This window comes from Balaenoptera borealis (assembly GCF_965194805.1).
Source record: "Balaenoptera borealis genome assembly, chromosome: 3".
Classification (NCBI taxonomy): domain Eukaryota; kingdom Metazoa; phylum Chordata; class Mammalia; order Artiodactyla; family Balaenopteridae; genus Balaenoptera; species Balaenoptera borealis.
In genome coordinates, this window is record NC_138866.1 from 78,307,450 (window position 1) to 78,322,941 (window position 15,492).

Sequence of the window (15,492 nt, forward strand, 5' to 3'; positions counted from 1 at the left end):
CTAATTCGCAACTAAGAAAGTAATTAAGTCCTCTGCTACCACCAAGGTATACTTAGTGCTTCGCCACTAATCCATATGATGGAATTCATGAAGCAATCAGCACTTCAGGTACTTTGTTCTTTTTCTACTCAAATTAAACCAAAGCTCCTTTAACTTTGAGTATAACTGTATTATGAATATTTAGAATTTGTAAAAGCAATCAGGGTTAAAAGAAAACAAGAGAATTTTTTCCTAAAACGAAAGAAAGTTCAAAATCACATGGCTATGTGTATTCATTAGCACGTATTTCTTCAGTCGAACGCTACAACTACGTTTATATAGTACTCTTCAGACAAAAAGCATTTACTGAACCCTTGTAAGACATGAGGCTACTTTCACTGTGGTCTTAAAATAGCTACTACACAAAGAATTAGAAACAGAGTCAAATAACATAAATTTATCCCAGTGATTATATGGTGAGGGTAAAGACTACCCAAACATAACCCAGATATGATGCTCAAAACTTACTTTAGCTACAGTCCTGATGGCCTAACTCAGACTGACTACAGAAAGCTTAAAAGGAGTATATCCAGTTTTGACTTTACCTGAAAGGGGGTATCTGTAGAGCTGGGTCATCCACAGTTACTTTAACATTATGACCAGGAAAGCTGGTTTTTAAATGCTCAATGGAGAAAAACGTATCATTGAAATCAAGGGTGGCGATCTGATTGGGCATTTTGGAATAATGTGCACTACTTGGATCCCCGTAACCTAAAATGATGTCATGCAGCCAGTCAGGTACCACACAATCAGTATTCATCAGGTTCCGAATCGTCTCCAGCACAGCCTGTCAGTAAGAGGACAAAAACGGATTTTGTGGAGAAGACATCTCAAACATTTGCACTTCCATGGAATGCCGAGGGGGCTGCACTAACCAGAATTCCTGAGTGTTTCAGGGCAAGAAGCTATTTTCTGCTGACAGGTGCTTGGCTAGACTGAATCAACAGCTATATTTTCAGCTGATACCATACACTGAGTTAAACAGAAGACCAAACTTAGCAAGAACAGTTTATCCATTAGTAGTTCATTTAGACAGAATGTCATAGATGAGTTTACCACTTGACTTCTGTTGAGCAGGATGAAAATCTGATCAGGTCTACACATTATAGACCTGATGTGGTCTATAATTATAGACCACTATAGAACAAACCCTTAAAAAATGCTTCTTCTTAGAAGTTACTGGAGTTTTCTCCTCTTTATAGCCCATAGTTCCTCAATGCTAAGACCACGTACAACCAGAGGCACATTAATGTATGCCTCGATTGTGAAACACACCACGATTTAGAAATACTAAAATTAACACTGCTAGAAAAAAGAAATAAAAAATAAAGTGAACAATGATAAAAATGAAACGTCAAAATTTCAGAATGAAAGAATCAGAACTACAATAAAAGGTCATTATAGCAGTTAATATATACATTGTCAAGAGTAACTGCTAAAAGCTAAGGCAAATTCTTAAACTTTCCAATAATTATTTCAACAAAGTGATCTATGCCACATATGGAAATCAGAAGGCTAGGCTATTAATTTCAAAGAATAAAATAACCAAACCAGACATTTTTATATCATAAATGCTATACATCTAACAAGGTAATAAAATAACAGGATAGTGTATGTTAATCACACTTATATTGCCTTATTTTATTTTCTTGCACTTACCTCTACCTAAAATTCTCTTAGTCATAAGAGAACTGGTTACTTGTTTATCATTTGTCTAATCCCCATCAGAATACAATTTCCAATGAGAGCAGGGATCTAGAACAGCTTAAATACGGGATAGGTAAATGGACAGATGGACAGATAAATGAGTATGTTCACATAATTGAGCCCCCAGATGAGGGATCTACTCCCTAAGGTAATTACGATTCTAGTAGGGAGATACAATATGTCTTTCACAATGATACAAAGCAGCAGAAAGTGGCAAATTATAAAGAATATTACAAAATACAATAGGAATACAGTTCAAAGTGGGTGAGAAATGGATGTAGTGGAGACTTTTGACATTAGGAAAGGTTTCAAGCAGGACAGTGGCATTTCAATTTAGTTCAAGTAAAAGATTTGTGGAAGAGCTTATTTCATCATTAATGGATAGTCACAGAAATGTTTTGAGAAGCAGAGTGAAATGATCAGTAGAAGTGAATGTAAAACAGGTGACTGACTATGAGGAGAATAAGAGTAGAGACACAGGAGGCTATTTAATGCAACTACTTAGGCAAGAGGTAGAGTATCCGGGTTAGGACAGGATACTGAAAGAGAGAAGGAAATAGATGAGGGATGTTGCCCAGCTATACAGTGAAACACCAAAGATACCAAAAGAGTGTTCTTCCTTTTCCCAACATAGGCAAGTTAATCATTCCCTCTCTTCCTTGAATCAGAAACTGAATGCCTCTTTTGAACGTCCATGCATCCTTCTTATGACTTCAAACCTGTCACAGTAGTTACCTGTTTATATTTCTAACTTCTCTTATTAGTAGTCTAAGCTCCCTAAAGGTATAAGCTGTGTCTTACTCATCTTTATTAGCTCCATATAACTTATCACAATACTAGACACACAACAGACATTAAATAAAATGGTGAAAGAAATGAATATAAGAAAGGAACTATTTTTCTTTTAGTAAACTAACTGAAATTCACTCATTACTGAGCAATAAAACAGAGACAGACCAAACAGAGGCCCTGCCCGCATAAGTTTGCATTCTAATGCTAGAGAAATAACAAATATAAAGTCCTTCTAAAGTCAGATAACTAACAAATATATAATCATCAGGTATAATAAAAGCTGTGAGGAAAAATAAAGATAATTGGATAAGGAACGATGAGAAAGGGAAATGCTACTTTAGATAAGGTTGTCAGAGAGGACTTCTCTTAGGAGGTGGCATTTAAACAGAGCTGCCCATGTAAAGTGAAAGAAAAAACCATGTAGATACCTGGGAGAAGACTGTCTAGGTAAGCGGAAATACCACGTACGGAAGCCTGCATTATTAAAGAGGAGCAAAAGTGTCAGTGTGACTGGCATGGAGTGAAGAAGGAAAAAGTGTTAGAAAATGGTGTTGGAGAGGCAGCCAGAGGACAGATAATAATGGGACTTTTGGATTACGGTAACAACTTTCTACTGCGATGGGAGACCACTAAAGGGTGTGAACAGGGGTACCAAGGTATAATTCACATTCAGTCACTATGTGGAGAAGAGTAGAAGGGGAGGAGCAGTCAAGAAGAGAAGCAGGCATGTGAGACATGAAGGTGTCCTGCACATCGGTGGAGGTGGTGAGGTAGTTAGACTGATTGATGGATTGGATGTGGAGTGTGAGATAGAAAATAAATTCCTTTGTATATGAGATTTTCTTTTTTTAAAAACTGTAATAAAGTGTTGATGTATAAGAAGCACTGTTTTGGGGGAGAGAGAAAAGAAAGGCATTTGTGCAAAAGCTAGTGTTATCACATGCTAGAACTGCTCAATGTTTAAGTTTTATAATATAGTTTCAAGTAATACTTCCAAATTCTTCCTTACTAAAACTCCTTTTCTCTCCATAAAGTTATTATAAAGGTAAAACTCTCTAGCCCGCAAACTTCCCTTTTCCCACTAATGAGTAAAGTATAAATACAAAATATCACAGAGTAATTTAGAACCCTGAGGTTCCACATCTGTACTCTTAAAAGTAATTTGAAAATACACCTACATTTGATTTAAAAAAGAAGTCTCAGTAAACAAACAAGCAGTTTTCTTCATCTCAGACTGAAGCATAAACTGAGTATCTAATATACAAAAAGCAAGAAGGGAGGCTGAGTTTTAAAATAACACCTGGATTAATTTATATTTTAAGTTTCCAAACTCATCAAAAGAAAAAGTAAGATTTAGCAAATAAATTTACTTAAGTTTTTAGATTTAATCTATATGTTAAGAATTTAAGAGATTTGTTTAGAATCTAAACAAAAGCAGTGATCGTTATTTTAACAAATCTTTTTTAACCTAGGATCTATATATTTATGTCTTAAAAGTTATTCAAATTATGAAATACTACTTTTAGTTGACAGCCCCCAAATTACCTTAAAGTTATTTTCCTTCGGTTTTCTCCTCATTATTATATTGAAAGTTTCATACACATCTTCTGCTCCATTTTGTATCGTATTGGTCATATCTTGTTGATACTGGTTTGGATCCAAAAACACTCTAAATGTCCTTGATTCTCCTCTAAGATTGGGTCTGGGTTCAGGTCCTAGACATTTTTTTAAAGTTTGTTAAATGAAATATATTCTTTTCAAATATCATAGTAAGTTAGCAGAATTCCTTTTCTAGAAATGATGAGTAAAGAGTCCAGATTTAACTCCAGCAATTCCCCCAACTAGAATGCCTTCCACTCATCCATTTTGAGTTCCAAGCTGAAAATATTTTCTCCTTTCTCTAAACTGTCACTATTTCTTCCCAGAACAGTCATGTGATGTTTACGGTGCCATGCCATGAATTGCAATTATTTGTGTATGCCCTCAACTAGAATAGGATCCTTAGAGGTCAAAGAACTTTACTTGTGTCAGTGACTCATAGCTCCTCCTATCGCCTTACATGTAGTAGGTACTCGGCTGATTACTCTTTATGTCCTTCCACATTCCATGTGTAACATCACTAGTATAACAGGAAATTTCATATACTAATGGCTGAAAGCTCAGAGGCTTTTTCTTGCCCCTTTGCCCTCTCTCCTCTCTTTTTGCCTTAGACCTCCAACTCTGGTCCCATGACGTGGCCTTATGTTTATTCTACCTCTCCTCCATTCTCTTCTCCTATTTTCTTTTATTCTAGTGATAAGAGTAGCCTAATTTTCAGCCCCTTAGCAATGATTTGATCTTGAAATCACAGGTAGTAGAAGCTGATTCAAGTTCTGAGAGAAGTTTCATAAACAAATTGTAAAATAAGCACTGGACACAGATGCAGTTATAATTTAATAGTAAGTATTATCAAAAAAAGTCAGGACAACAAAAGAAAGAATTTCAAAAAACAATCAGTTAAGTCTAAGAAATCAAACTGCGTTTCTAAATAGGGTAATGCTGGCATCTTGGGCAGGACAGTTCCTTCTAGAAGACAGTTCTGCTTAGGTACTCAACATCCCGGACCCCCATCCATCAAACCCCAATAGCTCACCATCCCCTTCCTCTACCCCAGTCATATGACATACCACCATGTATTCTGAAACACAGGGTAGCGCTGTTTCCATTTGAGAACCACTGCTATCATGAATCAAATCAGTAAAACTTAAAAAGGAAAAATTAGAAAAATATATCACTGAACAACTATAAGAGGTGCTTAGAGGTTTTTGAAAGCAATATTGTAAAGTGTCACATAAGGAAGAATTTTAAATATAGGCAATTTCAAAAGATCCTGTCCAATATCTAAAACAGAAGTTTAGAAACCGTATTATTTATTTCTAAAGCCGGGTGGTAGGTACCCTACACACTTCTATATATAATTCTTTGTGTTGATTTAGTACATAAAACAACTAAAATAAATCACCTAGGACACAAAAAGGAAAAAAGGCAAAGAAATTTATCATTATGTATACACACTCTTTCAAAAACACAGATCAATCACCATACCGTCTTCAATGACACGCCCTTTATCATCCAGCATGCCCTGGATTTCACAGCCTCTGACATAAACCAGGCCGACCTGTTCAATAAAAGGTCTCCTCCGGTCACACTTGGTACCGTAAGGTTTTGTGGGACGCACGGTGATTAAAAAGCATACATCATGCTTCCGAAGTCCTAGTAAAACACAAAAGACATTTTCACTTCTTAGAATGACATTGCTTTGTCTCCTGTTGGCAAATTCTCATCCTCTTATCTTTTGAAAAGGTATAAAAAAAACATTTAAAATATCAGAGGTGATCAATGATTACATGCGCTTTGTAATACAATTACGGGTTCTCCTATAACCTTCAATACTCAATGTTTGACAGCAATAATTAAATAAAAATTTCTCTTTATATTAAAATTAGAAACTTCTATGCCGTATATACATTACTGAATAAGACCTCCAGATCATGCTACAGCTCCAAAACTGGATGCTTGTCATCATTCTTATTTATAACATTCTTAGTAAGTAACCAAAAATATGGTTGGCATATAATCCATCTATAGCGTAGTTAGCAGGTTTCTAACATCAGTTTAAATTACCCATCAGTGTCATTTCAACAACAGTCTAACTGTATTTCACCAAAAGAGGTCAAGTCTAGAATAATTCATCAAGGCACAAAAGCATTGTTTATAGATAGCATCTTGAGAAGACAGCTGAATATATATTGCTTCAGTTGGCAAATGCTGAAATTTTTATAAGCAAATGTCAAGAAGCAGGAGACTTGTGCCAAAGTCTGTAGTTTCTCAGTCATTGGCTCAAATAATGGATTCAACTGGATTCCCAGCTCTATTAAAAATACACACTGGAAGACGAGGGACACAAAATTAGACCACACAGCACGTAATGTTACACCACTTAATCTTCAATTTTTTCCCCCGATTCATTTTTCTCTTTAGTTTTCTTTTTTTCTTTATTTAATTTTTGGCTGTGTTGGGTCTTTGTTGCTGCGCGCGGGCTTTCTCTAGTTGCAGTGAGCGGGGGCTACTCTTCGTTGTGGTATGCAGGCTTCTAATTGTGGTGGCCTCTCTTTGTTGCAGAGCACGGGCTCTAGGCACACAGGCTTCAGCAGTTGTGGCACGTGGGCTCAGTAGTTGTGGTTCACAGGCTCTAGAGCGCAGACTCAGTAGTTGTGGCGCATGGGCTTAGTTGCTCCGCAGCATGTGGGATCTTCCCAGACCAGGGCTGGAACCCGTGTCCCCTGCATTGGCAGGCGGATTCTTAACCTCTGTGCCACCAGGGAAGTCCCCCGAGTCACTTCTGTTAGTCATTGTATAGTATAAATGCAAATTTAAACAGTCTGCTTGCTCATAACCTTGGTAATAAGAGATACAACTAAATCAAATCAGCCATGTGAGTGCTTTACTTATAGTATTAGCACCATTCTGGTTTGTTTCAATATGGAATAGGGTTTAAGTGTGCTAGAAATAGTAACTGATTCATAATTATGACTTGATTGTTTACTTCCCAACAAATTCTATGCAAAGAAGCAGGAGAACAATGCAAACTAAGGGGAAATGATCTACTATGTGAGTTGTACCGCTTATATGACTTCTGATCTGCACAACTCATTAAAACTTCCCAGTCTCAGAGCCAAAGAAGTGGGCCTGAGAAGTAATTTAATCCCTACCAATGTTACCTTTTGGCATCACAGAGGGATGCTGTGGGACGTCTTACATCCACATTAAAAATACCTGTATTACAATAAGCTGAACTCTCCTTTCAACCATTTGCATTTACTCCTGGCTGTGCCTTCTAGGGCAGAATCCAACATTTCAGTTTCACTAATTCTGTTTCCTTAATTTTAAATGGGGTAATGGAGAAGATAAGGGCCCGAGCTTCACACCTTCTTGAAGTGACAACAATGTTTTACAGTATTTAGCTTAAATTCTTCAAAAATTTTCTGTTTTTACAGGACAGTATTCCTTGCTATTTACAGAACCTCCCTCTCATTTTTTACTTGGTTGCTCTATCTGGAATCAATAAAGGGCCTGCATTTTGGCTCTGGCCTCCCAGGAAACACTCTTCTCCCCACCATGCCCCGGATGAATGGCTTGTCCTACAATACCCTACTGTTCCCTATCTTGCCCATCAAAATTTACCCATTCTATTTCTCATCTACCAGAGGCCTATGTTTAAAAAAACAAGAGAGACTATTTGATGGCCTTCTGATTACCAGTCTCCAAAGTAATGGAGGTAAGAGACTCGTAAGGGGTTTGGGGTAACAAATCCTTTTTTTTCCTTAACACCATAATGCAGGCTTGTCATCTGTCATCTATACATTTCTACAAACAAAGGGTCTTTTTTTTCCTTCAGGTTTTACTTCTAGCCATCATTGCTTCTAGGGGTGGCCAATAAGTTATTTCAGTTCATTACCCACTACATAAAATGGTGTTTATTTTAACACCTCTTTAAGCTCCAAGGGGCAATAAATGTAAAACCTTCTTCAGCAACTGAATGACTTTCTCACAATTCAGCAATAATAAAGGTACATATTATTCTAGATGTGTAATGCACCAGATGTGAACAATTTTGAAGGATACAAGAGCCACAAAAACAATCTGTCACAAACTATACCAACTATGGTGGCCATATGTTAAACATTTGGCCAGCTTTGTTGCTGGATTCCTTCAGAATTATTTGATAAATATATCATACAGTCCCTATGGTTATAAACAGCTATATCGAGAGCAATAATTTCTGAAAACTGATCCATTAAGGGACCATCCCTTTCCTTCTGGCATGCCAAGAAGGTAGAAGGAGATAAAACCTACCAGCTCCTGTTTCTCATAATGGGGCAGCAAGAGCTCTCATAGACAGCTGGGAGAAAAATACAAAAGTGCCAATTAAAAATCAGTTTACGTGTCATTTCTGGCACAGGTGGTATTGATGTTTTAACTCCATTTGACTTAGTAACTTAGAACATATCTGCCTCTAAATAAAATTGTGACATAGAACTCCCATCCCTAAAATCTTGCTTAGTAAAGAATAGGGAAAATAACTTTCCTGCAATTATTATTTATCCTTGAATACATTTGGTTTCACTGATTTTTTTTTATCTGACTTCTTCTCTTTGGTACAAATAAACTATTGCTTCTTTCTGAGTTGCTTTGAGTTTGTCTAATTTTGATTTTGCATCTGTATTTTCCACAAATTGTAATAACATCCCTATTCACTTTACTTTGGCTGCTTTTATCTCTTAAAAATACCAATTTTCCTTACTTGCTTTGCATGTGTGCAAGTTATATGTGGGTTTCCCCCCTTTCTTTTGTGAACACAAATATTTTATTCTTTTTATAGTGATCCTATAAATTCATAAACATTACCTTCCTAAATTTTACGATTTAAAATGCTCTCCTCTCAGCTCTGCCGACTGCAATTTTCAAAACACTGATATACGTGCTATTTTATGCTCTTTATCAGAGTATTAAGGTATGTAATTATTCTTGTATGAGCTTTGGTATTTTTACTAGTAATAACTATAAATCAATTGCCATTCTTTAAAACAAATTTTAAAGATAAAATTTAATAAATTTACAAGGGCAGTATCTGGTGAATGTGCTCTGCTAATGCTCTAAGCCAAAGTCTATAAATTGAAAAAGCAAAAGGTGACCACTTCTTGAAAGGCAAAGTTACCTTCCCACTCATCTCTGATGTGGTCTCTGACGTTCAGATGGATGGTGACGTCTGCGCGAACCCGGGTTGGCCAGTTCTCGCCTATGCTGGGTTTGGCAACCTCCACCACGGTGAACGCCACGATGGGCTGGGCCATTCGCGCCCAGCCACCGAATACCACCCCGCCATACTCAGACTGCCTGGAAACCAGAAGCAGAAGACTGATTACCCAAGCAAAAAATAACTTTTGCCCAACTTTGGACAAGTTAAACTAGTAACTAAGAATACATGGTTAGCTAGTATTTAAGCCCTAACATTAGTAACTCTTATTTCTAAACTCAAAAAAACCCCTAAGTCTCAATATTTGGGAAGTATATATGGTAGGATGAAACAGGCAAACATGGTCCAGAAAAGAAAGGGAAGTAGAGGAATGTCCCCCACATCCCCAGAAAAACATATAACTCTATGTACGTAAAAGCTGAGCCATTGTGTCAAAGAATGAAATAATCCAGCACATTCAGTTTTATTTTATATTCTTACCCTCTTCCCCTCTTCATCAGGATAGCCTCAACTGTTTACATTTTATCTTATGTATTATAAATATTTCTATAAGTTGCTTCAAAAATGTTTTAGAACAAGTTAGACTTTAAGAAATTAAAAACAAGCAAATGACAATATCTATGCAAATGCTTTCTTTCATGCATAATATTTAAAACACTGAAAAGACACTGCTATGGATGGGGGTGTGGGGAATCATCAAGCTAGCTGTAATAACCAGAACCACTAACAAGCAAATATTCATTCTTTCTTCTTATATTGGTGCTTTAGCTTTTACATTAAATAGTGTATTTGGGAAATCTGTAATATAAAAACTGCAGCAACACTCCAAAATTGGAAAGTACTGCCAAAAATGACATGCTTACAAAGATAAAGAGAATCTATATCCTAAGTAAAGGCTTTTGTAAACAACAAAAAATTATAAAACTTCATAACATCAAAGAGTGAAACTAATTAAAAATAAAAGTTCTGCAATCCAATGACTTGGTCAGTATTAAAACAATTTCTAAAAGGCATTACCTTGTGTCTAAAAGCTTTTGTAATAACTTTCTATCACCTCCATTTTTCACAACTTTACTACAATATAGTTTATATACCATTAAATTCATTCTGTAAATGTACAATAACTTTTAGTAAATTTACAAAGTTGTGCATCCATCACCACAATCCAATTTTAGAACATCTTCATCATACTTTAAAAAGATCCCTCTTGTCTACTTGCAGTCAACCCTTCCTACTCCCAAGCAACCACTAATCTACTCTCCCCAATTCTTTCCTCCTTTATAAAATCTACCTGCAACATGAGGCATTAAAAGAGTACAGATTTCTGATCCTTATAAGCACATCCTCTTTTACACTGCTCAGTAGTTTCAGCAGCCTGAAAAATGATTAGAACTACGCAATAAGTAAAAATGCCTCTGCTACTTTTCCACCTTCAAGACATGAAACAGAAGGAAGCCTTACCCCTTTAGATCTCATTTTTTAACAGTTTCCAATAATAGGCAATTAGGAATGAAAATTTAGAAAAATTTATTACCAACAGTTATCTCCAAAAAGTAACATTTTCTTCCACTAGCAGAAAATAATTAAAAAATATTATTTTATTAATAAACCATAAGAACTCCAAGTATTACTGCTTTATTTGGCATTTAAGTAAAATATAAATGCATTCTACTTGATGAGCTGCTAGTTACTAAGTCCCTACTTTGCAAAATGACCAAAATTAGGTCCAGAATCTGAGCATATAAGTGCAAGGTAACCATAAATTGTAAGGGAGCTTTCTAATCAAGCACTCCCCTGGGGTCCAAACAATGGGCAATAATTTCAGCAAAGCTGTGGGCAGAAACGATCAGCCAGTGGGTATACAAATTGTACAGTGCTAGCCTGCCCACTGATTCAACTGATTATTAAGTCAAAAATACTTTGTTGTGTTTTAGACTCTCACCCAGAATAACTTTTCACATAATAATTAATTAAAAATTAGAACTGTGTATGAAATAAAATATGGAAGTGAAAAAAACATCATAATCACAGTGTCCATGCAGCTCTCTGTAATTAGTAAGGAGAGAAGCCTGGAAGATACCTAAATCAGTTCACACTCAAAATATGTTAAGCTTTTCACATAGAATGCAGTATAATTGTACGTATGTATGCATGGTGTGACAAGAATGTAATGAAAATTCATTTTACAGAATTATTTTACCCATTTACAGTCAACTGTGATATATAACTTATCTCCAGTAATTTCATACTTAGAACGAAATAGTGAATGAAGGGCATTTACCCAAGGTTAGTCATGTCTAAAAAGCAAAACGAACCTTCACAAATCTTACAATGCAGAGCTGCCTACAACAGAAATGAAAGTCTTTTCTTAGCTAAAGGAGTTCCAGACGGAGGCTAGCAGGTGGAAAGTTGAGTTTAGGCAGAAAAGTTCTTCAAATAACGAAACCTACTCAACAGGCCCTAAAAGTAAATGCTGATGATTTAGTCTCTTCAGGGCAACCTATGGATGGAGGGCAGGGAAGATGTTCCAATGTTCCGCTCTGTGCAGTGTTCAGCTATGCCCCTCATCTCCCGCCAGGTCCTTCAGAGAGGCTGACTGAGACTAGTGGTGACAGCCACAAGAGCGGCTGGGGTAACAGAATGCCCCTTTACCATAAGCTTCTCCCAGGACTTAAACTGCCCTGCCTAGTACAGGCCTGCTGGCCAGCCCATACCCTTCCCTCTTTACCCTTCTTCTAATGCCCAACCTCCTCCCCCCTACATTTCTCCCTCCCGCCCCACTTCCCAGAACAATGACCTCTCCCTCTCTTCCCTTACCCTCAGCCCCACTTCCAACGACCCAGATACATATTTTCTATTTTAGCACTTTGGATATATCTAATTCACATTCAAGAACTTCCCAAAGAGTAAGTATCTCATATTTTAAAGGGCATCTTCACGACAGATATATTATTTCTAATTACACGTGTGAGGTTTCTGACAGAAGTATGTCAGTCACTGTTTGCATCTCTTCATTGCAAGTGGAACCAATTTACTAACCATGGCTTCATTCTGCTGACACTATCCTCGATGTCCTGCCTAATTTCATAAGTTGATTCTAAGCGGAAGAGATTAAAGTTCCTTAGGAGGTAATCATGAAGAGTCAAAAACTGCAAATTCAACTTGGGAAGAGCAAGACAACCTGAAAAGGAAAATAACATCCAGATTTGAATTATTTTTTTTAATTAGACATCTGCTTTACGTATTAAAACAAGGCAGCACAAATTTGTTAACAATCTAGTTTAATGGTGTCTAAAATACAGCATATTTGATAAGGTCGTGTTCTTACTTCCACACAGAAACTGAAACCAAGTTAACAAATGCCATCTATTAAGACTGGGAATAAAGGATGAATTTCATTAATACACGTAATCTGCACATCAATGACTCACATGCAAACAGTGCTTCTAAAAAGTATTTAAAGACACTTAAAACTAACACAAGTAGTTTAAAAATTCTTTCTTTACCACCTAATTTGTATTTGGCAAATCTCAAAGTAAATAATGCTGCCATAAACATAGCCCATGACCAAATTTACCACGAAAACTGAATTAGGATATTACCTTACACAACTCTGTCTTCAGTGATCACTACTGTGCTCTGAACCTTTGCTAGACTTTAAGGATAAGGCATTGATTGTATGTTATTCCTGGAGTTATTTCCCTTCTCTGACAACATTAATGAACCACATTCTTTCCATTACCTTCACCTAACACTATTTCCCTGTGATAATAAGTAACCAAGCACTCAGCACCAATATCAAAAAGGTCAAAAAAGAAGAACCCCAGGGACTTCCCTGGTGGTCCAGTGGTGAAGTCTTCACCTTCCAGTGCAGGGGGTGCGGGTTTGATACCTGATCGGGTAGCTAAGATCCCACATGCCTCGCAGCCAAAGAACCAAAACATAAAACAGAAGTAATACTGTAACAAATTCAATAGACTTTAAAAATGGTCCACATCAAAAAAATCTTTAAAAAAAAAGAACCCCCAAACACATTTCACTAGCAAATCATATTATTTTCATCATCCCTATCCATACTTTACCAAAGAAACAATGCACCTAAAAGCAAGAAACATCAATGTACAAAAATTTCACATCATTTGTTAGTAAACTCTGACTTATAATCTAGTTCAATTTCTTTCAAGCCAGAAGCTGAAAGCATCTCTTTTGATAGCATACTTATATTAAAAAAAAAAAAAATTAACATATCACTATTTTGTAACCCTCCCTGAATTAACAAATCTAGGTATTAAAGAGCAATATCACAAAAAGAAAGACAATCAGACATCATGTGCCTCCTGATGAAAGAATACACCACCAACAAGGATCTTGCCAAAGAGAGAATATCTCCGCCTGATCAAGCCAATTTGTAGAAAAAATAAAGAGCAGAGGGACATGTTGAACTGTACTGTGAGTAGTCAATTAGAAAAATCTAGACTGTGGAAAACTGTACAGATCAAACAACTCAGGGTCTTCAACAGAAAGAAGAGCAAGGGATACAGTGGGTACCTGTAAAATAAAAGGCATCTTAAAATGTACAGGACTGACTATGGTGTCTAGGGATGCACAATTGGGTGATAAAACTATGAAGAAATAGTGAGACAGTGATTGCTATAGAAGTCAAGAAATGGTTACTTTCCAGAGGAGGAAGAAAGCAGTAAGTAGGAAGGGATACACAGGAGGATTCTGGGATAGCTGACAAGGTGATTATAAGGGTTTTAGGGTATGTCCCTTAAGATAATTAGTAAAGCTCTATCTTTATTTTGTGTGGGTTTTCTATATTTGTGTTTATTTTACAATAAAAAGGCAACACTTTACAAAGACTTTCTTTACAATTCTTATACTATATTTTTAAAATATCTGTCCCAATTCCACACTTATTTTCTCTCCTTGGGAGCTGGAAGCAGCTTACATAATTGTGCTGGATTAGCTCTGATCTTTGCCTATCTCACAGCATTGAATACCGTGCCCCAAAAGCACAGTTTCACCCATGGTCAGTGAAGAACCATGGCAAGACAAGATGCAAAGACAAATTTTGAGAAGTCATTCTTTTCATTTAACTTCATTAATCACAGGAGCAAAAAGAAAAGCAACACTTTATACTAAGCAAAATATGTTTTAAACTCAGACCAACATCACTGAATAGTACCAAAAGCTAGACATAAGACTGTTTACATTTTCAAGGACACAAACTTTTCATTAAAAAGACAAAATATTCTTGGGCTTCCCTGGTGGCACAGTGGTTGAGAATCTGCCTGCCAATGCAGGGGACACGGGTTCGAGCCCTGGTCTGGGAAGATCCCACGTGCTGCGGAGCAACTGGGCCCGTGAGCCACAATTATTGAACCTGCGCATCTGGAGCCTGTGCTCCGCAACAAGAGAGGCCGCGATAGTGAGAGACCCGCGCACCGCGATGAAGAGTGGCCCCCACTTGCCGCAACTAGAGAAAGCCCTCGCACAGAAACGAAGACCCAACACAGCCATAAATAAATAAATAAATAAATAAAATAAAATAAAATGACAAAATATTCTTAAGTGATATTCATACATATATGGTCACAAATGCTTTTAGTATGAACAAATTAGAAAAGTGAGAAAACAATGCATTAATCACTGTCAGAATATAGAAAGATATGAAGACTGATTATTCTGAAATCTAGTACAATTTTAGTGTACTGGGTTTACTGGAATTATGGCTCCAGGATATGACTCTGAAGAAACAATTTTCTTTTAAATAAATATACCAATACCTATATTGGCGATCTCTTTAAAATAGCCACATCTCTACTAATCATGACACTGTTGTTCAAAAATCTTCCAGGAATTTTTTTTTGAAATATGCCTTCAAAATGTGTCAGAATGCACTTTGGCATATACTCAAATGTGGCAAATTCTCATCATTAGAGGATGAGCATTTAGAAACAAATCTGTTGAAAGAGGTAGATGAACATACTAGGCAATACTACTCTGGATCAAAACTAAGGGTTTATCTTAACTAATGACAATGTCTTTCTTTTGGAGGTCATTAGCTGGCTCTACAAGGAATTCAAAAGAGCCTCTAGAAAAGGCTTTGAAAAATAAAACACTACCAAAGCCTGTTAGAGTGACATAATGAAAGC

At 36.6% G+C, this 15,492-nt stretch overlaps 1 protein-coding gene across 4 annotated transcripts in view; it reads right to left on the reverse strand.

Moving 5' to 3' along the window:
* The window catches only part of AQR (aquarius intron-binding spliceosomal factor), a 111,798-nt gene that overhangs the window by 57,310 nt on the left and 38,996 nt on the right, over positions 1-15,492 (reverse strand). For all 4 annotated transcript variants that reach the window (XM_082384935.1, XM_082384936.1, XM_082384934.1 and 1 more), the window contains 5 exons: positions 12,374-12,515; positions 9,296-9,474; positions 5,623-5,790; positions 4,084-4,253; positions 585-826 (listed from right to left, as the gene is read on the reverse strand). In XM_082384935.1, coding sequence (XP_082241061.1) covers positions 585-826; positions 4,084-4,253; positions 5,623-5,790; positions 9,296-9,474; positions 12,374-12,515 — 901 coding nt within the window. The remainder of the gene's footprint in view (positions 1-584; positions 827-4,083; positions 4,254-5,622; positions 5,791-9,295; positions 9,475-12,373; positions 12,516-15,492) is intronic.